The sequence below is a fragment of the Mugil cephalus genome, chromosome 14 (assembly GCF_022458985.1).
Source record: "Mugil cephalus isolate CIBA_MC_2020 chromosome 14, CIBA_Mcephalus_1.1, whole genome shotgun sequence".
NCBI classification, from domain to species: domain Eukaryota; kingdom Metazoa; phylum Chordata; class Actinopteri; order Mugiliformes; family Mugilidae; genus Mugil; species Mugil cephalus.
The window spans coordinates 772,818-799,250 of record NC_061783.1 but is presented as its reverse complement, the minus strand read 5'-3'; the positions used below and the strand labels follow the sequence as shown (position 1 = coordinate 799,250).

The 26,433-nt window shown below is 40.8% G+C and overlaps 1 protein-coding gene across 14 annotated transcripts in view; it reads right to left on the bottom strand.

Moving 5' to 3' along the window:
* The window catches only part of epb41a (erythrocyte membrane protein band 4.1a), a 47,295-nt gene that overhangs the window by 5,640 nt on the left and 15,222 nt on the right, over positions 1 to 26,433 (bottom strand). For 3 of the 14 annotated variants that reach the window (XM_047604612.1, XM_047604609.1, XM_047604610.1), the window contains exons 9-20: positions 26,137 to 26,289; positions 25,924 to 26,021; positions 25,645 to 25,820; positions 24,948 to 25,192; positions 24,583 to 24,657; positions 24,106 to 24,150; positions 22,785 to 22,847; positions 21,315 to 21,482; positions 5,263 to 5,391; positions 3,755 to 3,856; positions 1,914 to 1,994; positions 1,539 to 1,658 (exon numbers count right to left, since the gene is read on the bottom strand). In XM_047604612.1, coding sequence (XP_047460568.1) covers positions 1,560 to 1,658; positions 1,914 to 1,994; positions 3,755 to 3,856; positions 5,263 to 5,391; positions 21,315 to 21,482; positions 22,785 to 22,847; positions 24,106 to 24,150; positions 24,583 to 24,657; positions 24,948 to 25,192; positions 25,645 to 25,820; positions 25,924 to 26,021; positions 26,137 to 26,289 — 1,434 coding nt within the window. In that variant the 3' untranslated portion in view covers positions 1,539 to 1,559. Of the gene's footprint in view, positions 1 to 1,538; positions 1,659 to 1,913; positions 1,995 to 3,754; positions 3,857 to 5,262; positions 5,392 to 21,314; positions 21,483 to 22,583; positions 22,632 to 22,784; positions 22,848 to 24,105; positions 24,151 to 24,582; positions 24,658 to 24,947; positions 25,193 to 25,644; positions 25,821 to 25,923; positions 26,022 to 26,136; positions 26,290 to 26,433 lie in introns of all 14 variants that reach the window. The other 11 variants (XM_047604613.1, XM_047604620.1, XM_047604615.1 and 8 more) reach the window with 11 other exon arrangements.

The following is a 26,433-nucleotide window of genomic DNA, read 5'->3' as shown; positions in this document are numbered from 1 at the left end:
CATGGGATACTTATTATGGTTAAGTTTTCTGCTTATTTTCATATACACTGATCAGGCATAACATTATCACCATCTGCCTAAATATTGTGTATGTGTTCCTTGTGCCTCCAAAGCACATCTCATTCATTAGAGAATAGACATGGGCCTTCTGAGAGTGTCCTGTGGTGTCTGACAACAGTATGTTGTTAATGGAAGCTTTTGGGACCTCTGCCTTGGGTCAGGCAGAGGTCATTCAGTGACTGAAGCTGAGGTCTATCTAGCTATCTAGTGTAACTACAGCTTCAGTGTCTATCATTACTTCGGTGACTCATTGCAGGTCCATCTGGAACTATATAATGAAATGTGCTATGAGGCATCTTTTAAAGCAGGTCAAAATTTACTAAGAAAACAGAATTGCGTAAATGTGTGCTGCAGTTTTCAAATTCAATTTGCCTGTATTTAGTGTCTGATGTACGAACACAGCAGCTCATTATGCAGTCAGCTTCTCTATTTCAGGTAAGCTCCCGATAAAGCCATCCACAACACAGCAGGCAGCTTTCTATGAGATGAGAGTGAAAATTAATTAATAAATAAAAGAGTGATAGTCTGGTAGTGCTTCAAAAAAATAAAGCAGCTTAAATAAGAAAGTTCTTCCATCTTTAAAACCTTGTGCGGATTTAAATCTCTTCAACATGTCTTTATTTGTGCAATCCACAAATGTAGCAAATGTATATACAGTGAGGAAAGAGGTGCCCACTGAAACCACTGGCCATACCTGACCCTTCGTTATGTGTGGCTTTCTAAGCAAAATAATTCATTATTTTACAGTTAAAGACGAGGTTTGATAGGAAACCTCTGAACTAGAGGGTAGGCATTTTTCTCTTGCCTGCTAGTACATGACTGATTTATAGTGCAGACCACAGACAGTAAATCCAGTCCAGACCTCTGCTGTGGCCAATTTAATTCAGTTTTCTAAGACTGGGTCTTTCAGGCTAATGAACCTGCCTCCACCGCTTTGACTGATGTGAGGCTGTGGAAAAGACCAGCACTTGTACGATGTTAAGAAAACATACATATACTGTACATACACTTATGCATACACATACATACATATATTGCACATTGTATAATAATATTACAAATATTGTGTACTATAAATATATACTATATACTATAATTTTAACAATAAATTAATCTTTTCCCTTTTACATGGTCAGCTAAAATAAATGAATGTCCTTTGAAAAGCACTTTCCATTTCTTTCAAATCGCACATTTCATCCAACATCAATATTACCTGGTTGAGCAAAATCAATCTTACCACTCCCTCGCAGGAGCTTTCTCAAATTGTCCCAGCTCAGCTGCCTTACATAGATTAATCAAAATGACAATATTAATAGAAGGTTTGCCCACATCGCTATTTTTCCTGGACTAGATTTTGTCATATTTTCGGGTAAGTAGAAATTGAAATTAAGCGATTTCTAGTCAACCAGGAGTTTCAAGTCAGACCACAGAATGAACGGTCAGGGCTGAGTGAAGGTAGAATCATGGTGGACACTCACCTTCCAAAGGATAGGTCAGTCTTACTCAGGGGTGATCTCTGTTTCCTGGTGTACAACCACTTTGGTAACAGACATATCTGGGTGCTGCTCTTTTGCCTCTTTAATGGCTTGAGCCAAAGCCTGAAAAATGAAGCAAGGACAACTGCTTGTTAAGTAGAATAATATTAACAAATTTAATTAAAATAACTTACATGCAGAAATTATAATAATAAATAAGTTATATTAAGCTTAATTAATTCAAGCATTGCTTATCTGGCATATAGGACATTTAAGCAGAAATCTGATGCAACATATAACTTCACATAGTGGTTAACCAAGATTATTACTGCAGAGTTCTGACAAGAATGGCATTACATTAAAAAATACATTCTTCACCTTGTCATGATCAATTTCAGTGTCTCCAGTGATGACAATTCTCTTTTCAATTCGAGTCTCTGAGATTCCTCCTTTCACCGTCTACAACAGAGACATGACACAAAATCAAACACAAGCAATAAAAGATATAGCTGTATGTAACAACCTGCAGACTCTAACCCATGACAGAATGAAGCAACTCAAGGTTATCGCAAGAGTGTCAGAAATTTTAGACCAGATGCATTTAAGAGAAATTGAGTCCTTAACAATTAATTGCCACCAATTGCATGCACCAATGAAATTAATATGCAAATTCTTAAGACAGTCAGATTTATGGTGTGAAGGCACGTAATTTCTGGCCCTTAATAAGAGGGCCACCATCTGGCTGGTGACTTATATTCTTACTGAATACATACATTACATGAATACTGCTTAGTTTCATGTCTCCAACTTGCTCCAGGTCACAGAAATGTGATTCAGGCCAAAAAATGGAAAATAATGAAAGGAATCCGGAGCATACATACATATTATTAGATGTGACTTGTCACCCTCCATGTCTGCATTGCTGTGTGTCTGTGTGTGGCGAATAGAGCTGCTGCTGGGTGTACAACACTGGAGTGCTCAAGGACTTTCAACTCATCCTTAGTTCTTCAGTTTACCTCTATGGTAGTAACATGAGAACTAGTCATCAACTTTTGATGTACAATTCCTAATGTGCCTGCTTTCTTCTTTTTGCTACGGGTACAGCCCAAGCTCCACTGTTTGTCAGACAGCTTCTGTAGACTGATTTTTGTCTTTGGGAACTCCGCTTCAGCTTTTGTGAACTTTTTGTTCATTAAACTCCTGTTTTTGTGCCTGAACACCGCAGTCCTATGCCCAGGTCCCTTTTGACTTTTTAGTTGACTTCAACATAACAATATATGCTTTTAATTAAAAATAAATTATTATACATGGGTGTATGCCATGTTTTTAAGTATGTCATGTCAGTACCAAAATCATGACAGACTAAAACTGACATTGTGTATCATGTCTGTTTTAATTGGACATGCATGTTTCTATCACTTCATGTTCACACAGATGCCACAGAAGAAGACCAAGTAGAGGGAAAGACTTAGTGAGCATTAAAATCTTCACCCCTTTCTGAATCTGAATCTGTGAGTTATGTGGTAGGGTATAACTTGTGCCCAAATAGTTTCATATTGGATTACATTTTTACAAGCTAGTGAAATTGGAGATATTTAAAACTTGTTCATAAAAGAACTTTGGAAAAACACATTGTGCAGTGGAGGCTATTGAGTCAGTGTTTTTTTTAACTACAACAGCTCTATTTTGGCAAACAGACAGAAGGACATTTCTTGCAATGAAAATAATCCTAATCAAATAATTGTTGATGAGGCTACACCCACGTTAACAGTCAAACTAAAATAGTGAATCAGGGGCCCTGTTAAGACCTGGTTATTTCAATGCATCCTCAGTGATTGGATCACACATAACCCAGTTCACATCTTTAAATGTGTCTCTAATACAACATTTTTCCTTTTAGGCGATGATTTCGCTGGTACTAGTGACAATAAAGGGGTTTTCATTATCATCATTTATCATTCATTCATTTAGTTTCATTCACGACTCTTAAGTGGGTGGTTTTTATTGCGATGCTGGCTGTACTGCTGAAAGACTGGGGATACTAGTGTCCCAGACCATCTCCAGATGTGGTCTGAGTGATCAGACCTGAAATATGTGTCCTCTGTGTTCACACCTGTACTTTAAGATGGTCACTTGATCAGGACGGATGCTAATACAAGTCTGAACAGGGCCGTGCATATGTATTAATGCAGGACTGGGAGGCTGTTAGTAAAGCACACCTTGGTGATCTGGGTGGTAGTGGTGGTGCTGATGGTCTCGGAGGTGATGGTCTGGGCACTCAGCAGAACTCCAGCGTCTCTCTCTGCCAGGCTGTCCACTGGCTGTGGGAGACACATTTTGAGTCTTATACAAAGACAAATCAATACACTTAAAGACAATTACAATTGATGCTAAATTTCCATTATTGGTCCAGTCGCTTCAGCAATATTCAGGCCACTTTACTTCCTTGCACATTTGACTATGTTCATTTTAAATTAATAAAATTATCATTTCCAACCCTGAGTAACACATAACCAGTCAGTGAAGGAGCAGCCCAGTGCTCACAGAGTCTTGTGAATTGGTAGGTTCTCCAGTAAGGATGATAGCTTTTACATCCTCTTCCAGTCTCCCACCATCTCCACTGACTTCCTGACCAGTCTGTTGCACACACCAGTGAATACGCACCAACGTCCCAAAATGCACAATGCATATCAGGACAAAAAAAAAAGAACAGTTTTGGTCAATAAGGTGACCAAGAACCCAACAGTTACTCTAAAATAGCTAAAGATGTCCTCTACAAAGAAGATGGAATTGCCTGAAGACCTGACCTGAAGAACTGGTTCTCCTGTGTTGAGCATCTGGGGTTGTTTTGTACAGGTAAGTTCATTCTTCACAAACGCACATTACACAAACTATATTACTCAACTATTGCCTTTTCCCAAGCCAAGCGATTTGCTCAACATAGGACAGCCAGATGTTCAGGTTGGGACTGAGCCATCCACCTGTACCTGGAGGATGAAAGGACAATCTTTTCTCTCGCAAAGGAAAAAAAAATCACCCCATTCCTACCTTGAGTCTGTGGAGGAATTGACCATTAATCAAGAAAAGAAGATAGCACCCAGGTTAATCGGAATCACATCCCTCCATTGTAGGTGAGTACAGGGTCGTGAACAACAATAATTTGCCAGCGTTTTACACATGTAGCCAGCAATTATTTCTTGATTCAGAGCTGAAGGAATAGGCTACAGGAAGTGGTTATATGGTGGAGCATGTGGAGGAAAAACGGAGGAGGTGTTTCTGTTGCACAGAAAAAGACTTTTGGAGTTAGGACTGGAGGACGGAAGGATTATAGTCTTAAAAATAGGATAAATATAGATAACCATTGGAGTAGCTTTACCTCACTAGATTACACTGGAACAAGAGAACAGATTAAGGACAGACATGGAATGTCATTGTATTGTCCAGTGACTGGTAAGCATTTGGAGTAGCATATGTAGGCATTACATTTCCTCATCATGTACTACTTGTTTTTGTAGTTTTGCTGTTTTACGCCCTTCTGTTTGGAAAGAGGCCTGCATGCCTGATAAAGATAATTACCACCACCTTTCAAGAAGACTTGAAAAGAGTACACCAGGGGAATTTCACCAGAAGACAAATGTTCTGCACAGCAGGTTTAAATAGGTTTAAATCTGCAAATATTTTATGAAATGTTATTTCTTTATTGTGAAATTCCCTGAATTCCCCTCACCTGTGCTGACTCATATGTGATGGTCTTGGTTTCAGTGCGAACTAAGGGGATGTCCTTGTAGGTGACAGTTCCTCTTACAGAGTTGGTGACATCTGAGATGGTGATTGTCTGGGTCTTTAGTACAGGTGACTGCAGGAATCAAATAAACAGCAACAAAAGCTCTGAGGGCTTTATCGAGACAAAACAACTGTAACATCAGTCATTATACCATTTAACTGAAAGAAACACATTCACACATTGCAATCCTTCCAATACTACAACTGCATCTAGGTTGCACAGTTGAAATTGTGGCTTTTTGTACTGATTTTGTTTTTGTTATAGAGAAAAAACAAATCAACATACTCATTATGTTACACTCACTGTATTAGCATTGGTAGACTCACAGGGGTGACAATGAGCATCAATTACATTTTCCCTGTCAGTTGTAATTTTCTCTTTTAAAGTAAAAAAATAAAAATAAAATTATTTAACACTTATTAATACTTACAAATTAGGGTAATTGGCAAAACCATAATATGTTTACAATAAACAAATCAATCAAGAACAATTTAAATGATGCAACATGACAAATGTAACTGTCAAGGTTCTAGGTTTGTCTTTTATTTTGTCATCATGCTTTGACGTTTCCTTGTGGTTTTGTCATGTCTGTCCATGTCATGTTGTGTTTCCTGTTTTATTTTGTTAAGTTCCTAGTTTCCTGTCTTGTGCCTCCTTCTCTTGATTGTTTATTGGTTTCACCTGCGTTGATTGTCATGTGTCTCACCTGTGTCTTGTCAATTCTCAGCCCTCATGTGTATTTTTAGCCCTGCCTTTCCCTTTGTTCCTTGTCGCGTTGTTAATGTTAGTCTAACTTCTCCACGCCATGTTCCATGTTTCCTCGTCCTTGTTCCACGTCTTGTTATCGTATTTCCTTGCCATATTTGATGGTTCTTTTGTATATTTGGTTTTTGTATTTTCCTGCCGTGCGCAGCACCTTTTGCTAATTATTAAACACCTTTTGTTTTGTAGATCCTGCCTCATCAATAGTCCTGCATCTGGGTCCTCACCTACCACCTCAACAACCTCCTCAACTCCCCCATGTGACAGAACGACGTGACCAGTATGGACCCAGCAGACTTTGTTTTTGATAAGGCAGAAGAAATTGGGCGAGTAATCGTGTATTACGTCAAGCTTATGCTCGGGAGTGGGCTGTGGCTCATGCCAGAGTTCCAACTCTGTTTTGAGGGCACTCGCCTGGCTAGGAGGGCCCCGACTGGGAGGCATGGCCCTCTTGGCCGCCAGGGAGGCAGACCTGCAGTCAGGCAGCCACGGACCTGGCCGCCCACAACTCCTCCAGTGCCTGCGCCCCGGACCTGGCTGCCCGCAGCGCTCCCAGTGCCTGCGCCCCGGACCTGGCTGCCCGCAGCGCTCCCAGTGCCTGCGCCCCGGACCTGGCTGCCCGCAGCGCTCCCAGTGCCTGCGCCCCGGACCTGGCTGCCCGCAGCGCTCCCAGTGCCTGCGCCCCGGACCTGGCTGCCCGCAGCGCTCCCAGTGCCTGCGCCCCGGACCTGGCTGCCCGCAGCGCTCCCAGTGCCTGCGCCCCGGACCTGGCTGCCCGCAGCGCTCCCAGTGCCTGCGCCCCGGACCTGGCTGCCCGCAGCGCTCCCAGTGCCTGCGCCCCGGACCTGGCTGCCCGCAGCGCTCCCAGTGCCTGCGCCCCGGACCTGGCTGCCCGCAGCGCTCCCAGTGCCTGCGCCCCGGACCTGGCTGCCCGCAGCGCTCCCAGTGCCTGCGCCCCGGACCTGGCTGCCCGCAGCGCTCCCAGTGCCTGCGCCCCGGACCTGGCTGCCCGCAGCGCTCCCAGTGCCTGCGCCCCGGACCTGGCTGCCCGCAGCGCTCCCAGTGCCTGCGCCCCGGACCTGGCTGCCCGCAGCGCTCCCAGTGCCTGCGCCCCGGACCTGGCTGCCCGCAGCGCTCCCAGTGCCTGCGCCCCGGACCTGGCTGCCCGCAGCGCTCCCAGTGCCTGCGCCCCACATTCCTGTTCCTGAGGAGCCGTTTGCTCCCGCCGTCCACGTTCCAGTTCCTGTGGAGCCGTTTGCTCCCGCCATCCATGTTCCAGTTCCTAAGGAGCCGTTTGCTCCCGTCGTCCACGTTCCTGTGGAGCCGTCCGCTCCGGCAGTCCATGTTCCTGAGCCGGTCGCCGCACCTGCTGCCCATGTCTACGTTCCTGAGCCGGTCGCCGCACCGGAAGTCCATGCCTGCGTTCCTGAGCCCTTCACCGCACCGGCAGTCCACGCCTGCAGTTCCACTGCCCTGCCCCCGCTGGGACGATCTGATCACATCCTGGTCCTGTTAACACCTGAGCATGTTCCTGCAGAAGCAGCCTGTCTCCAAAAGGACAGTTAAAAGGCTAGTGAAGTCTCCTCTGAGACCACCAACTGGGATGTGAACTGCCAGCCCCATGGGAAAGATTTATACCCCTTCCACATCAAGAATCCACAGGATTTTCAGACCCAGGTCAACCCGCTTTTGATGTGCTTTCAAATCGCCAGAAGTCCTAGGTTTTTACCAACTTCTGTGACAGGTGTGTTCCTTTTTTCTCCTCTCATAGCTTAGCGGCATTCCTGTTCACATCGAAGTCAAAAGGGGCCGGATCGATTCCCAGATCGTTTGACCCTGGTTTCTTGCTCGATGTGAAAGCTATAGATAGCATGACGGACTGTACCACCGAATCAACTTCTGTGAGGATACAATAATCCCCACTATGATTGTCCTGGGTCACCAGCCAGCTGAGAGATCTGCTGAACAAGAGGAGTGTAAGGACACCTACAGGAGGAAGCTGGAGGCCAAGCTCCAGCAGAACAAAACCAGGGCCGTGTAGAGAGGCATGAAGCTGATCACCGGCTTCAATACCAAAGCCAAGCAACAGGAAAGTGACCCAGATAGAGCTAATGAACTGAATGTCTTTGAGCAATCCTTACACCCCACCAGATGGCCAATCCACAACTCAACATCAACTTCTTGCTGCCTATCACCTCTGCTCTACCCCCAACTCCCACCCCCACTGAGGAAACCAGACTTATGACTGACACCTGGCCAAGTGAGAGCACAGTTGGAGAAAGTCAAGCAAGGCAAGTCGGTAGGCCCAGACCGTGTAAACCCCCAGGTCCTGAAGACCTTGGCTTCACAGCTGACTGGCATCCTGCACTACCCGTTTAACCTAAGTCTGAAGTTGGAAAGGATACTGCCGAAGTAGCCCATTCCATCTCGTCTTAAAGATGTCAGACCAGTTGCACTGACGTCACATGTCATGAAGGTCCTGGAGAGACTCATCCTGGCTCAGCTGAGACCCCTAGTGGTCTCTGTCTTGGACCCTGTTCAGTTTGTGTACAGGGACAGGGAATTTTCTGGTGGGGGGGCACAGGGGTTAACATCAACTAATCCGGGGGAGGCCGCCCAAAAGTAACAAAAATGAAGGCTGCCACTGATCGCCCACTTCAATATTCATATTGTACAGGCACACAGTGTTTTCATCTCGCTTTTCTTGACCACATTAAACCTGATGGGTGTACTCTTACCAAGTAGTAACACACGGAACACGATATTTGCTTAACAGAGTTAGTCAGACGTTGTGCTTCTAGCTCTGTACAGTGAACATAGCAGTGTTCTGTGTAGTAATCTGTTTTAAGCACCACTTAAATTCTTACAATGTAACAACAGTATTCCATAATAATAAAATAAAAATCTGCGGTAACAGGCGCATGCACAGAAATAAAGTGTCAATAGATGATTATTTGTTCTTAAATGATGTGAAGGAGGTGAAAAGGTCCAGGGAAATACTCTGGTACTGGTAAAAATGTAGAAAAACATAAATGAAGAGATGTGTTTTCACAAAATCACTTTAGAAGAAAACTATGTTTCTACTTTAGCCTGCAGCCTGATGAAGTAATATTCATACTTATTTATAGTATTTCTTACTACACAAAGACTTTATACTGTTAATAGATAATTATTGTTCTCAAATTATGTGCAGGTGTTAAATTATGGAGGTAAAAGTTCAGGAAAATACTGATAAAAAATGTATTCAATGACAAAAGGTGGAGATATACAGTTTCTTTTCAAATGTTGTTCTGCAGGATTTTCCCTCGGTAAGGATAGAAATACAATTAAAATAGGGCTGTTTCATGTTGTCGAGAAGCTATATTTCCACATTATTTGGTACAGTAATTAAACAATATTCATACTTTTAATAAAGTCAATAGATGATTATTGTTCGTAAATGATGTAGACGGGTTAAATATGGAGGTAAAACACTCTTTTACTGATAAAAATGTAGAAAATCTTAAGTGTATGTAGACAAAAAGTTACTTAACTTTAATATTATCTGACTAGAAACTATATTTCTACAACATCCGGGACCATTTAAAACATTATTCTGACATCTGATATTAACAATATTCTGACTTCCACAATATTCAACAATAACAATATTCTGACTTCAATATTTGGCTTCACCCTCACTGCCACACTCCTGCTGGTCACCTGCACTCTCCCTGCTTATTTTCTTCTTTGTGAAGAAACTGGAGATCTCTCCCTGCCTTCGAAACACATGACAGATGCTAACGTAACTGAAATAGTGGAGAGAGTCGGTTTATCCAGATGGAGAGCTAACTAAAGTAAAACTCACCTGCAGTGTTGTTTATGAACAGTTTTTCAAATCTGGCCCAAACGGAACAGAAGATGGCAAAACATTGTCGTGACAGTCTTAAAGAAACTGTAGTTTATGTTCTTGCCTTAAGTCAGTGCACCTCGAAGCATCACCTCGCAAAAAGTTACACGAATTCATTAGCGAAGGCCTGAAGGCGTGGAGCCACTTCCTTTGTGTTTTTTCCAAAATAAAAGCCTTCATGAGTTCTTAACACAGTGTAGTCACACAAGGTTTCAGTTTCGCTTCCTTTTTAACATGCAGTGGCGGTAAAGTGCTTTACACAATGATTGACATTACCACAAGTCATTGACCATGGGTGGGGGACACGGGGTGGCCAATCAGATTGCAGGGGGGATGGTTGCCCTCCCGTGGCACCATGGAAACCCCGCTACTGTTTGTGTATCAGCCTCTTGTTGGTGTGGATATTTCAGTAATGTATTTCCTGCAGCTCACTCTCACCTGGATGGTGGGAAGGACACTGTAAGGATCAAGTGCTGTCTGTTTCTGATGAGTGAGAAGTTGCTCAAGATGGGTGTCAGCTCCTCCACTGTCCCTTGGATTGTTGATTACTTGTCTGACAGGCCCCAGTATGTGGAGCTGGGGGGGCTCCCTAACAGATACTGTTGTCTGTAATGTGGGGTCACCACAGGGGACTGTCCAATCTCCATTTCTGTTCACTTTTTACACCCATGACTTCCAATACAGCTCTGGGTCCTGCCAACTGTATAAGTTCTCTGCTGACTCTGCAGTGGTAGGGTGTATCAGAGATGGAGAGGAACTGTATAGGACACTGATCGCGGACTTTGTGGATGGGTCCTGGGCTAACCACCTACTCATGAATGTGGACAAGACCAAGGAGCTGGTCATTGACTTCAGGAGGAAGAGGATACCAGTGGAGCCAATCATCATCCAGGGCCTGGAGGTGGAAGGAGAGGACCAATACAAGTACCTGGGAGTCCACATGAACAACAGGCTGGACTGGAGGGACTGAATGATGCTGTGGATACATGAGTCTGAGCAGACTCTACTTTCTCAGGAAGCTCTGGTCTGTCAATGTGTGCAGCAAGTTACTAGAGTCTTTCTACCAGTCTGTTAGAGTGCCCTGTACTTTCCTGTGGTTTGTTGGGGGAGTAGTGCCATTAAAAAAGACATCAGCAGGATCAACAACTTGCTCCAGAAGGCTGGAAACGTGATTGGTAGGGAGTTGGAGTTGGAGACAATTAAGCAAATCTGACCAATTAATTTACCTTGTGGATCATTAAAGTCTGTCTAAGTCTAAATCTAAGTCTGAGACACCAGACGTTAAGCTCATTTCTCGTTGCCAAAGGTCTCCAGTTTAATAATATCATTGGGTTTGCATGCTGCAACATCCTTTTTCAAATCCCACCAGAGTGGGATTTGTATCTTGATACTACTCTAGTATCTTCTAGTGCTTCTTCAGAAACCAAGTCGTGGTGGAATTTGAGGTACCGATGGGATCATTGTCATGTTGGAAGGTCCAATGATGCCAAACGTTTAGCTTCCTCACAAACATTTTCTCTCAGAATACTTAATTGAATCCAACTCCACACGCTGCAGGTCTCCTGTGCCAGAAGAAGAAAAGCAGCCCCACCACTGCCATGCTTCACCGTAGGCACCATATGCATATAAAGCATATGCTTTATTCTTCTCCTCCAGAGACCCAGTTTTGTTTCATCGCTCCACAGAACAGAATCCCAAACCATCTTTGGCTTATTTGGGCAAATTGGAACCTACTCTTCTTGTGCTTTTGGGTCACTAGTGGTGTACGTCTTGGAGTTCATGCATGAAGCCCTTCAGTATGTGCCTTACTGAGGAAGCCTCAGTCCCTGCTGCCACCAAGTCTTGCTGCAGGTATTTTGCAGTCAGTCCAGGATTTTTGACTACCTGCCACCAGGAGCTGGTAGTGTAGCCACTGTTCCTTTAACTTTATACTTCCATACTAGCTTTTCGTATTGATGTCCTTGTTTGTGCAAGCCACTCTTTGGGCAATTCTCTTGTTAGCCGTGTTTCTAACATGTAATCAAATGTCACCGTCAACTGTCAAGGTATCGGAGGTGTTCTATCTGAAGTACAGACCAAAAGTGAAAACCAGCAGCTTTGATTATCACAAGCATCACAATCCCTTGTTTTGATTTTTTTGATTGCATAATTCCTCCTGAATCTGTCACATTATATACACATTATATATTACAATACTGTATTCCCAGACGTAAATGAGAACATTATCGAAAAGGAAATTCTCCTGTCATACACATGAAACCCTTTCTAAACCAACTGAATTATGTAAACCCACTCAATTATGTATTATTCACAGAATAACACCATAATGGCAAAATGCACATAGTAGTTGGTGACTTCCCCAATATTAGGTGGCAAGACAATATTTGTGCTGTAATAATCACATAATAAGGTACAAATGTATGAATGAATTTTCTGTCCCTTCATGCTACAGACCTTACCCTGTTGTAGACAGGGTAAGGTAAATTAAATCAGTCCAGTTTGCCAAAGTGATCAGCATCAAGATAACTGGGCGTCGAGAAGTCGCTTTGAACTCTCCCAATCAATGCTACTTTTTCTTTATAATTATTGCTATTAATGAGTTCTCTTGAGCTGCACAGTCCATCAAAACTACAGCTTAAAAATGATTTCCTACCTAGACCAATGACATTAGTGTCAATAGTGCAAATTAGAGCAATACATACTAGAATACATAATGACAAGTCATATTGTGATTATTATGGTAATTAATGCTTACGGTGCGTTGCATATAAGTGTATGTGAATGACAGAATGCTATATCAAGACAGGAGCAGAAACGAGAAATTATGTGAATTCAGTAAAAGCCCCAAAATCACATTCGTACTAGTAGGTTAATCTCGTCTAATCATCAAACAATCTGCACAAGCAATCTCTCCAAGCTTGGCATCAACAGAAATAGTCCAAAGGCAGGAGTCTATTGTATGCAGACATTCATTTTTCCAAAATAGTGTCTTTTGGTACTGGGGGTATTCAGACTGTATAAAGCAGTTGTTTTTTGCTGAGGGCTTAAAGAGTGTATTATAACTGCATGCAAGTTTCTTTGTAAAAACAACAGGAAATAGCATGTAAACAAGGACAACATGCCTTAATAAGTGTGTGTTTTCGGCTGAAGGCACACGGACTGGAATGACTGTACCAAGCGTAATTACTAAGAATATTAAATCAATCATCATTGGAAGTTGGTCAACCTGGTTCAGTGCACACTACAAATTTCTTTTCTTATAATGATTTTTTTCTTCTAATTTCTTTTTTTATAATGAGGCATTCGTGCTTCTTCGTGGGTTTATGGGACGGCCTTCTCAGGGTCATAAATTCTTTTAATTCACACCTGCATAATTGCAGGCGTGCCCAGGTTCAGTTTTAAAAACTTGCATCTCCCCACCAACGATGTCAGTACTGAAACAGACTCGCTGCTCACAATATTCAAAGCAAACCCAGGCCCGTGCTTCCAGGACTTCAATGCTTGACAAAAGTTATGACGTGAAAAATTCATGTTTTAACTGTACTTGGGTTGCTTATTACAATTTTCTGACATATTGTATGCATGTGCTAACCCTTAAGTCTCACCTCATCTCATCTCATCTTCTATTACCCCTTATCCTCACTAGGGTCACGGGGGTTCCTGGACTCTATCCCAGCTGTCATCCGCCAAGAGGCGTGGTACACCCTGGACAGGTCGCCAGTCTACCCTTAGGTCAAATTAGCTAACAAAAAATTAGGTCAGTCTCTTAAGACGCGTAAACTTTTAAATGACTACATGGTTAGTTTAGCTTGCAGTAGCCATTCATATATCAATTGTTGTGATGTGGAAATGGGGCCAAGAACACCAGTATTTTAAAAACGTAGTGGTTGTTGGATTGGTGAATAGTCTTTTAACACCCACGACATTGACCCGACCTATTACGGCAATCCACAGCCCTAATTTGTAAAAATATGTCTTAATCAAACTTGAACCGTCTTCCTTTGTAAGTGCAAGTGGACTGAGTCTGTATCTGAGTTGATACAAGGTTTTCCTTTCCCTTCTCACAATAGACTAAAAGCCAGTCCATTTTAAGTTCTGTGACCACAAACTGTGTATAACTGTAAAAGTTGAGTGCAGTGTCTAATAAAAGGGGCAAAGGTCATGTCTGTGTACACCTGGCATTTGAATGTGCCTCTACATGAATGCCCAACTCTGATGGATCACAGTTCCATTATCTTTATGAAGATAAGCACATACAGTACGTTTGGGTAACATCTGTGTATACAGACCTACCAGCTGTCAGACTGGGAAAAGGAAAAAAACCTGACAAAAAGTAAAAATATGCTGACAACTCAGATAAAGAAAATGAAAGAAAAAATGAATAAAAACGCACAATGTTTTTGTATCTCCTGTTAGATTGCAAACTCAATGTCAAGGATAAGTAATTAAGTTACCATTATTGTGCCACAGATAAACAAAATCTGCTCCTAATGGGAAATTGCAAATATTGTTTTTAGAACAAAAATACACACTGATTTTTAAACTAATATATTATTAACACCCTATAGGCCTGGAAAAGGAAAGGGATTACAGCAATATGTACAATAATTGTAAATATAATAAGTTTCCAGGAAGTGAGAGAAAATTATAGATTGCAGAACAAAAAGATATTTATAGTTCAGGGACCAAGAATCTTAAATGGAATACCCGACATAATTATTCAGACATACAATGACATACAGACATTCAGACATACAAGAAACATCTTCCATGTACATCCTAACAACATGGTAACAAGTGAAAAAGATTTTTTTATTACACCCAAAATAAAAAGAAAACTATCTAAGTCACAATATCCATCTTGGCGGGAATTTTTGGGAATTATTTATTTACTGCAAATAATTAGTCTTGGTTCATCATTTCCGCTGGAGTATAGTGAGAGGCAGAACAATTAAAAAGTAGATAATTAACCTTTCTGTCTGAATAAGTCATGATGTTTCAAATGAGACAGTGGTGATAGCCATGGATAAATACTAGACAAGAAAAAGTACTAATGTATTGAGGCTACAGTCCTCACTGCAGACCGCCCCAATTCGAATCCCGCACTGGGCGCCATTTCCTGCATGTCACCACCCCCACACATATAAATGTATTATGTGTTATAAATGATTATGTTATTGGCAAGGACAAATATTTAATTAAGATAATATTGACTGTGAGCAAAAAGGCAATAACAAGAAAATGGTACAAGAAGGAACTCCACCTTAGAGCAATAGTGAGATTTGTACTATGAGAGAAAAAAACTTCTCAACTGAGACTCAGTGGAAATGTTTTTGTTAAAAACTGGAAGAAATGGAAGAAAATGACCTACTGGTATTCACTTTTGTTTTAGATTTTTCATGATTCCTCATTAAATTTCTTTCTACTTAAATGACAGCACTTTAAGTGACTGTACTTACTCAAGTACATGTCTATACTTGAGTGAGTACAGTCACTTAAAACATATCAAGAACTAAAGTATATAAAAAAAATTGTTTATTTTAGTTAGTCATCAGCTACAACTAAGGGCAGAACTGGTAATCACAGGAGCTAATCAGCCAACCAACACCCAGACAACTAAGACCATAAAAGACAGCGGTAGGCTATTAAAGATGCCTGTTTTCGATTCCTCTCCTCGTGTCTCTTCTTGGCCTCTGCTCGCATCTTAAGTAGGAGGGAATAATATGCAAGGACAAGACGTGAACATGTACAAACTGGGAAATGAAACGAAAGAACCGCTTCTGTGACCTCATCAATTAGTTGGAAAGTAGGCACACCTTCATTTCAAAGAGTAATCTTACGTGTTACTATTTCCAAACCAGTAATCAGATTAAAGTTACTTATCCAAATCACTGTGTGTTACTATTTTCTCCATTTTCATGAGTAAAAATATATATTTTTGCAGGAATGACGTCACAAATGCAACAACTCAAGTGTAATACCACACAGCGACACAAACATCAATGGAGGGAAGAGAGAGATGTGCATTTTCTAGCTGGAAATAGGGCACTATTTTGAGTTTGTGTCAGCTAAAGGAAACAATATTAAGATTCACTGTCCACTCTGTTGGCGAAAGAAACATTTGGAGGTGCTCCAACACCAAACAACAATGAAGTGAGTATATGCAAAACGTTGAGACGGGTGGCCTAATAATGTAACTTGTAATCTAACTTAGTTCTTTTAAATCTAAGTAATCAGTAAAATAACTAAGTTACTTTGTAAAGGAGTAATCAGCAGCAGATTAGGGATCAGAACATGTGACACCTTTTTACAAGTTAGCCAATGACCTAAGCCAAAGCATTTAAGTTGCATTCCTTAAAGGGGTCATGAAATACTAAACATAGGTATGATAATTTAAAGAAGGTCTTTAAAAGATTATATAAGTTTTAACCCATGATTTGCGAAAGAATTTTCAAAATCTTGCCATTGAAGTTTCACTGTTAAAACACAGGGCATTGCCACTGCTGTTGTGTCACCGGACATGACGTCATTGGCTCAATTTGCGGTCGCACTGAGCAGCTACATAAAGAGGAGCAGATAACAAAACCAATTAAATGAGGTATGACCTGCATTGCTCCTGGATGTTAACATTAGTTCTATAAAGTTAAAGACTGGGATAAACCTGTTCATTTCCACCATTTACCACTGACACCACCACCTGTTCTAGCTGCACTCTAAAGGAAGAATCTTGAAGGGAATTTAAACGAAGTCGTCTGTAATAAGACATTTTAACAATTTGTGTTACAGTTGTATATTTGTAAAACTGTGTTATTTTAATCTTGAACAAGTGGAATTTGGCATTCCACTAGTTTTGAAGAAGCTCACATAGCCTGGAAAGATAGTTTAACAACTTATAAAAAAAACTCTCCGTAAGATTATGACAGCGTATTATTCTTCATTAATAGAAGAAAACAAGAACAACCCCAGATTTCTTTTCAGCACTGTAGCCAGGCTGACAAAGAGTCACAGCTCTGTTGAGCCATCTATTCCTCCAGAACTCAGCAGTAATGATTTCATGAGCTTCTTCACTGATAAAATTGTTGGCATTAGAGATAAAATTCATAGCACCCTTCCATCTGTCAAAGATCTAAGTACAGTGGCATTAGAAACCTCTGTAGGACCTAGTCAATATTTGGATTCTTTCTCCCTAATTGATCTTCCTGAGCTCACTTCAGTTATTACAGCATCTAAACCATCAACTTGTCTTCTAGACCCCATCCCGACTAAGTTGCTCAAGGAGGTTTATCCATTAATTAATACCTCCATATTAAATCAGATAAACTTATCTTTATTAACAGGATATGTTCCCCAGTCTTTTAAAACTGCTGTAATTAAACCATTACTTAAAAAACCCAATCTTGACCCAGATGTTTTAGCCAACTATAGGCCAATTTCCAACCTTTCTTTTATCTCTAAAGTTTTGGAAAGGGTTGTTGTCAATCAGTTGCTTGATCATTTAAACAAGAATGATTTGTTCGAAGAGTTTCAGTCAGGTTTTAGAGCTCATCATAGCACAGAAACAGCTCTGGTTAAAGTTACCAATGATCTCCTCATGGCTTCAGATAATGGACTTGTCTCTATACTTGTCCTGCTAGATCTCAGTGCTGCATTTGACACAATTGATCACAATATTCTACTACAGAGACTTGAAAGTGTGATCAAGATTACAGGAACTGCACTAGACTGGTTTGAATCATATCTGTCAGACAGATCACAGTTTGTCCATGTAAACAACAACTGTTCTATATATACCAGAGTAAGCTATGGAGTTCCTCAGGGTTCTGTGCTAGGACCAATATTATTCACATTATACATGCTTCCCTTAGGCAATATTATTAGAAAGCACGGCATAAACTTCCATTGCTACGCAGATGATACCCAGCTATATTTATCCATGAAACCAGATGAAACTAATCCGCTGGTTAAACTCCAAGCATGCCTTAAAGACATAAAGGCTTGGATGACCTGTAATTTTCTACTTTTAAACTCAGACAAAACCGAAGTTATTGTATTTGGCTCTAAACATGTCAGAGATTCATTATCTAATCACCTGCTTTTGTTGGATGGCATTACCTTGGCCTCCAGTACTACTGTGAAAAACCTTGGTGTTATATTTGACCAGGATATGTCCTTTAATTCTCACATAAAGCCGGTGACCAGGACTGCTTTCTTTCACCTTCATAATATCATCAAAATTAGGAGCATCCTTTCTCAGAGTGATGCGGAAAAACTAGTTCATGCATTTGTGTCTTCCAGGCGGGATTATTGTAACTCGTTACTGTCTGGCTGTCCAAGTACCTCTTTAAAAAGCCTCCAATTGATTCAAAACGCTGCAGCAAGAGCACTGACAGGAATTAGCAAGAGAGATCATATTACTCCAGTATTAGTTTCTCTTCATTGGCTCCCTTTAAAATCTAGAATTGAATTTAAAATCCTCCTCCTTACATACAAGGCCCTGAAAGGCCTAGCTCCATCATATATGAAAGACCTCATAGTACCATACTGTCCCAACAGATCACTACGATCTCTAAGTGCACGTCTGCTTGTGGTTCCTAGAGTTTCTAAAAGTAGAATGGGAGGTAGAGCCTTCAGCTCTCAGGCTCCTCTCCTATGGAACCAGCTCCCAGTTTGGGTTCGAGACAGACACAGTGTCTACGTTTAGGTCAGGCTTAAGACTTTCCTTTTTGAAAAAGCTTATAGCTAGGGCTGGACTTAAACATCCCTTAGTTATGCTGCTATAGGCTTAGGCTGCAGGGGGACGATGCACTGAGGACATGTCCTCTCCTCTTTCTTCTCTGGCTCCTGTCCTCTAATATCTTATCATTTTATTTTCTATCTCTTATAATTTACTAACCACTGTGTCTTACTCTCTCCCCTCCGCTCCCCTCCCCCTCCATCATCTTGTGAGGGTCTCTGGTCTGGAGTGCTGAATATCTGACCTGTGGAGTTCTAAGCTACATCTGCTGCCGTGGCCTCATCTTCATGGTCTGGAGTGCTGTGTATCAGACCTGTGGAGCTCCATAAACTACATCGGCCTCCTCCAGTTGTCCACTCCTACCTATATGAACAATTCACCAACCTGCCCATGAATCCTCTTATATCCCCATCAGCTATGTGTTATATTATTAGATTCTACATGTTTCCTCCAGCTCAATAGATGTATCTATGACAGAAGCTTGCTTATCTGTTCCCCTGTTCTTCTTTTCTCTCTATCTTCTCTGTTTCTACCCGGCTGGCCTTCGGCAGATGAGTCCCTCCATATGAGCTGGGTTCTGCTCAAGGTTTCTTCCTGTTAAAAGGGAGTTTTTCCTTGCCACCGTCGCCCTCAGGCTTGCTCTGGAGGTTGCAGGCTGGTTTTTGTGAAGCGTCTTGAGACGATTTGTATTGTTATTGGCGCTATATAAATAAAACTGAATTGAATTGAATTGAATTGAATTGAATTGGAATTTGCATTTTGCATCGTTGGATCTTAAGTAGGTTCTAAACAGAGCTTGAAAATGCAAAAAGAAATGGGAGGAAGAGACCAAAAAATTTGAGCAGGCAATTTATTGAAAACAATAATTTAACTGAAATGGGCTGTTCATCAGCTGCTCAAAAATTTAAAGCCCTATTCACATGGGACTAGTTTTACCAATTTGTAACCATCTATGATCTTAATCCAGTGTGAACCACCCATGTCTGTGATTTGTATAGTAAAAATTACACCACAAATTACCCACCTCGTAACAGAGGTCCTCAGATAAGATAATCCAGTGCGAATCGACATCTCTGTGATGTCTGGGAGTTTGTACTTTTTTGAGGCTTTTGTTTGATTTGATTGATCTGATTTCAATTAGTTTTTTTTCTGCCTCTTGTCACTTAAGAATTATAAATGTGGTAAATTCAGTTCAGAGTCCGGACAAATGTTACAGCGCAAAGTCGAGATGTTGCTTAACTATTAACTTAAGATGGATGAAATCATTATATCAACGGTCTGTAAAGGTGGGTCTGATTTAGGATCGTTAGTAAATAAACATTCTCTGACATGCAGTGGAGTGAGGCGGCAAACGGAGCGATAACAACACAGTTTGTTTATTCCGTGTTACTGCACCACATGAAACACAGACGGTAATATCTGAATGCCCCTTTTTAACACTTGAAGGGGTTTTCGCTTCTTTTTTTTTTTGATCTTGAATTTCTGATCTTGTGATCGAGGGTCTTTCAACTTGTCAGTGGCTCAAACACGTAGGCCACTGGATTGGTTGAGAGAAAAACTGCAGCCAAAGCAACTAACCAATCCAATGACGTGGAGTTCTAAGCTACATCTGCTGCCGTGGCCTCATCTTCATGGTCTGGAGTGCTGTGTATCAGACCTGTGGAGCTCCATAAACTACATCGGCGTGATGTAACATAAAGATGGCAGTTAGAACGAAAGAAATACATTTTAAAAGCTGATTTTCTTTAAAGCTGACTTTTTACTGTTTTATTATGTTTAATTTCAGCATTATGTTTAAAATATGTACACTTTTACTATGTTGGTGTATGTTCCAAAAGTTTCATCTCATCTCAACTTCCGTACTGCTTAATCCTCACTAGGGTCGCGGGGGTTGCTGGAGCCAATCCCAGCTGGCATCGGGCGAGAGGTGGGGTACACCCTGGACAGGTCACCAGTCTATCGCACTCACACACACACCTAGGGTCAATTTAGAGTCACCAATTAGCCTAACAAGCATGTCTTTGGACCTTCTTGCTGGGAGGCGCTAACCCCTGAGCCACTGTGCTGCCCCTGATTGTTTCATGTCCCCTTTAATGCCTATAAAGACACAGTGAACAATGCTGACCTTCTGCAATGTGTGCCAGAGAGTGCCACAAGATTAGACCACCTTCACTCCAGCTACATTAATACATACGGCAACAAACATCCTGCCAACACACACATGCCATATCAAATCATCAAATATATATGTAAATTCAGTTGAATGGAATGGGGAAAGCCAACAGCACCACCAAGTGTCAGACAAGTGTATAGTTATGAAGACATAATGGACCACATTGATGGCCATTGCTAACAACGGTATAATACACAGTATTAAGGTTCAGCACCTGAATATGCATTTCAAGGATCCTCATTTGACATGTTAACTCTATAACTCCACAAGAGTCCAGCACAGAGATACCACAAGCTGCTGGCACACTGTAGCTACTTCACTTGAAAAAACACACACCTTTCAACAACATGGAATCTTTATATTTACCAATCTGTGATCTGCCACTCCATTTTAGAATTAAAAGGAAAAGTTCTTTCTGCTAAGGTTTCTGGACTCACCACTGTTTGCACCTGGCCATTGATGCTCGCACGGAAAGGTGAGCTGGTGGAAAGACGCTTGTCCCACTCACTGGGTCGAGGCTCTGGTACCGACTCCATGAAACTCCTTTTCAGCTCACTGATGCTAGTGTGGTGACGCATGATCTCAGTCTGGGTCTTGTCCACGTCCTTGAACAAGAATATAGAAGTCAAACTAGGTAGATGGAAGAGAAACAATAACAGCAGTAGCGTAAACACAATGGTGCAAGACAATTTACAAAGATGTGAAAGAAAAGGGAAAAGGATTTACCTAGGTCAATAGAAAGAACACCATGACTGAGAACACTCATAGTTTAAGTAAAGGGAGACAATTTCCTAAATAGATAAATAATTAATCACTCACAATGTATAATGTGGTTGTTATATGTATAATATGTTTTTGTAAAAACTAATACATTGACAAGTAGTTCTTTAATATGTGCTATTGCTCTTATTTTGAAATGTGCTTGCACTGTGTCTAGTTTTCATCAATGGCAGCAAGATAACCCATTAATGAAAGGAACACTGGAGGTAAAAAAAAAAAAAAAAACATACGGTGAGCAGCTCTAAAAGAACCAAAGCACAGCAAGTGAATGGTGTGTACATCCATATTCAGTAGTCTGCATACTGTACTCTACTGTAAAGTTCAGTTTTATGGGTTTGTTGCAAGTCACACCTTGCATTACACACAGAGGGTTAATTTCACCGCACTGGTGTTTTCTAGCTTTAGTAGGCAACTATCACCACTTTCTCCTCAAAAGCACAGGATGTAATACAGCTCACTGACCACAGTAATCAGGGTGACAAGCGTTCACAGTCTCACAAAGAAAATTAAATCCTTAGCGACAAGAACAAATGACAACCACAACAACAAGAGTACAGAAAATGATAGTGACATCACAGTGACATATATGACTGGGGAAGAGAACAGGGTGTTTTCTTTTCATCATTACTGTCACTAAAGCACTTCTGCAGTAGACATTTTGACTTGTCACAGTACGAAACCGCAGTTTACTAGGACATCTAATTAGGTCAAACTTTTGTTCATGCATTTCCTGCTCTGACAACTCAAAATGTCTTAGAATAGTGTAAATTGTTTTATTTTGAAATAAAAACACCTCCCACTTTAAACATGCTGATCAATTAAGTACTAAACTGCAAGCTGCATTGGTGAGGTTTCGCAGTCATATATGTCATAAAATGAAATGCTGAAATGGCACAAAAATTTCAAAGTAAGACGAATCTACTTGCATGACAGTCAGAGAGGAAAATAGTGCATGCCAACCCTTTTGGGATAAGCTACAAAAAAAGAAAAGAAAAGAAAGAAAAATAAGAGGGAAGAAAGAAAGAGAAATGGATGAGTCAAAGCAAAACAAACATACACACAATGTTCATGCAGGTGGAAAACTGAAAACAAATTTGGATAGATATCTTAAGACTGAAGATACAAACCTCCAACATTAAATTGCTATGTCTTATATAAATAGTTTCACCCTCAAGTTTCTTAGCTCTCTTCTGTGGAAAATAAGGAAGATAGAAGAGTAGTTTGAATTTATTCAAACTTCACCATACTGCATTGAAATGATTTCCACTTATCAATATCAACAATGGGAATAAAATGAAATCACAAAAAATAGAGATTTTAAGGTCTTAGGAACACAGAGCGTGGGTTGCAGTTACCAGTGTGTGCAGTGCAGCAGCACACGCAGACATACACACATACCAATCGTACGCAGTGTATGAGAAGGCACAAAGATAAACATTAAATGCTTCGAGTGGAAGTTACATGCTGTGCATGCAAATACTGCAGCAGTGCGGTGTAAATGAAGTGGACGTTCACTGTGTATCACTGTGTATGCTGGATCACTTCAGGAATTTGTATATTAGTTTTTCTGTTGTCTTGTAATGGACTGGTGAAAATTCCTAAATCATGCACAAAGATACACATACATACTATAGTTCAGAAAAATACCCTACCCACTTACAGTTTTACATACATACAATTCACTGGGTTGTGTCTTGTGATTTCATAGGGAACCTGACATACAGTGTGTACTGGTATTGTTAATCTAATGAGCAAACCAGGGATAATAGACTTTGGTTCATCTGGGGTAGAAGATTCAAAATGATAAAACATGAATATATCATCTTTGAAGTTGACATGGCTATCTACACTGTTTACTGCTCAGTTTTTGATCTAAATTTGATTTATTAACCATTGACTGAAATCCTTGGATTGCTTTGGCTGGTGATGTCTCAAGGAAGTCGGGGGCCCTCAGCTCTGGAACTCCCTACCAATTTTATAGAAGCAGACAGAGTCAGTGACAGCTTTTAAATTGCTTTTCAAATCCTTTGTATTTTAATAAAGCTAAACTAATTCTAGCATTCAGTTTTATTACCAGCATATCTCCTTCTTCTTAGTCTTCTTCTTATTACCAGTAGAGTTGCCTTTTTAAATGCTTTTTGGATATAGCAGTAGTAGTATTTTGTTGTAATAGTACACACATCTCAGTTTCTGTAGAAACTACAGTAAGTTTTGTACGATCAATAACACTTGAAAAGCTGTCCAACAGCTGTAGGGGATACCAGTGGCTAAAAAATAACATCCAAGCAGGCAGAAATCATAAAGCAATCAAGAGATTAAAGCATGGTCCGTGTCTGGAATGGAAAACAGCACTGTTAGGCAGCAAGAAGCAAATCAAAAGATTCTTGATGGGGGAATTAATGCACAGATGGCAGATCAGCAAAAACACTGGCTCAGATGCATGCTAACCTTTCTCACTCGCACCATCGATGTTTTTTTGTCCTGAAGCGAGTGCTGCTCCCCCATAACAGAAAGACATGTTAACATCTCATTTCAAATTAAGCAAAAAAAAAAATTAAAAATACAGTACAAGCAATTTCCACTTAAGAGATTTTACTAAATATATAGGTGGTTGTTGGTATTGAAAATCAAGAGTAGCAATACAGATAAAGATAAGTGTAGACTGATTTGGGAAATATTAGTATATTTAGTTTAGATTTGTTGGGCCATTTTATGTAAGTGTAACTGTAAAGAATTATCTGTTAGTCCACAGACATTCTGTCTGACCATAAATTACTACCATTTAGTGTTTGCTGCATTCAAGCGTATATCATTAAACAACATTCATGTATATTTTTATAGCTGTATTTCATATTTTACATTACACAAAGGAGATATAATCGGTTGCAACCAGTCTCAATCTGACAATGCACCAAGCAAACAAACCTGGCTCTTTCTCTCTTTTTCCCCATTGGTAATGGCCACAGAGGGGGAGTGCCTCCGCTCTCTCCTGGCCACTGTCTGGTAACATAGTCACATTGAGAATTCATTCCATGGGACAATAACCTTAATAAACCTTAATAACCTTATTTATTTTGTTTTATTATTATTTTTTTTATTATTATTATTTTTTTACATTTTTATGTTTCTTGATTAATCCAGTAAATTTGATTTCTAATAATAATCCACGGGACAAAGTCCTGACTGATCTCTGATTGTAGGTTCATTGTTTTTTTTTTTTGTTCAGTATTGTGAGCGAAAACTTGATGGAATTTAACACATGTGGTGACACAAAGCATTGTGTATTCTACCTTGATTTCTGGAGTGGACTCTGGTTTTGGGCTGTGGCTCCTTATGTACTCTGAGTGACATTCTCCCTTGAACTCTGTTTTCCTGTGTGCATAGCAGTGGCCTTTGGGTGTGGACCAGTCATGGTGGTCAGAGCGAAACAGGGAGGCTAGCAATGGAGATGAGGTAACCTCTCCAGGAGACACCGGTGACATAACAGGGGCACTGACCGGACGAGTGGATTTGGTGTCAGGTGTAGAAGCCATTGCTGGGGTGGAAAGAGAGATAAGTACTCTGTTAATCCCAAACTGTGAAATGTAAGTGTTGCAGCAGCAATTTACAGGCACTTAGCATACTATACAAATGAATACGTGATGATGATTATGTGAACATCTAGTTCAAGGTAGTGTTAGGGCAGTGCTGAACAGATCTGTGGCATGACTATTAAATTATTCTTATTTTAATCCTGGACACTTACATCACATGCATTAAAGGATATTGGACATAAAATTACAAATAAAAATTTCCCTTTGAGTTTTGTGATTATGGTAACTACAGAATGTCCAAAATGAACAACTGTAAACCGTGCTAATGACTTCATGGAGGACAAGACAAGAGATAAAGGCCAACTCATTCTACACCAAATTGTCTTCCTTGAGGAGATACAAATTGTTTCACTGTAACACTTTTCATCTAGCTTAAAATGGTCAAAACATCTACCTCCATCAAGACTGCGTGAGTTCCTCTTGCTGGAGGAGCGCTGGAACAGAGGAGCGGGTCTGTCGATCAAAGAGCTTGCCTGTTTGGTCTGAGCCTGAGTCCGACCACTGTACCGAAACTTGGAACCCAGTGCTAGGAATTTCCTTGGAGTGGTGGCCATCTCAGTTGACGTCAGCCTACACACAAATACTGTTAATTCTGCTTTTCTGACCTCTTTAGAATGCAAGCATACTGTATGAAGTCCTTAACATTGCTCAAAAAAGAAAAAAGAAACCCCACCTGAAGAAAGTGTGATGTTCTACACACACTTTCCACAATTTCTTGGCTGCCTTGTAATTGGGCAGTTTGAAGCCAATTGCACTTTCATACTGTTCCACCTGTTGAAACAAACACGCACAAACAGCTCAACTAAAAAAATAACTGTTTTTGTTGTTGGTTAGTATGAACTTAGCGGTGAACAAAGACAGTTTGTTCACTTTATAAGTCATGTACCTCAGATGGTCTTATTTTGATGAAAAAGCTGCTACGCTTGTATGACACCTTGAGAACTTTGGGCCAGGGAAAACGGTTGATTCTCAGTTTGTCTTTGTAAACCATCAGGCCACTGGAGCAAACACCCAGCATGATGTCCACACCATCCAGATCCTGACAGAGATATCCAAAATAAGAGAAAGATTTCTATTAATGATCATCAGGAACTGCACACATCTTGTTTTTATACTTCATCTTTATACCTTCATTTACATGTATGTATGTGGGTATATGTGTATGTAGGTATGTGTATGCATG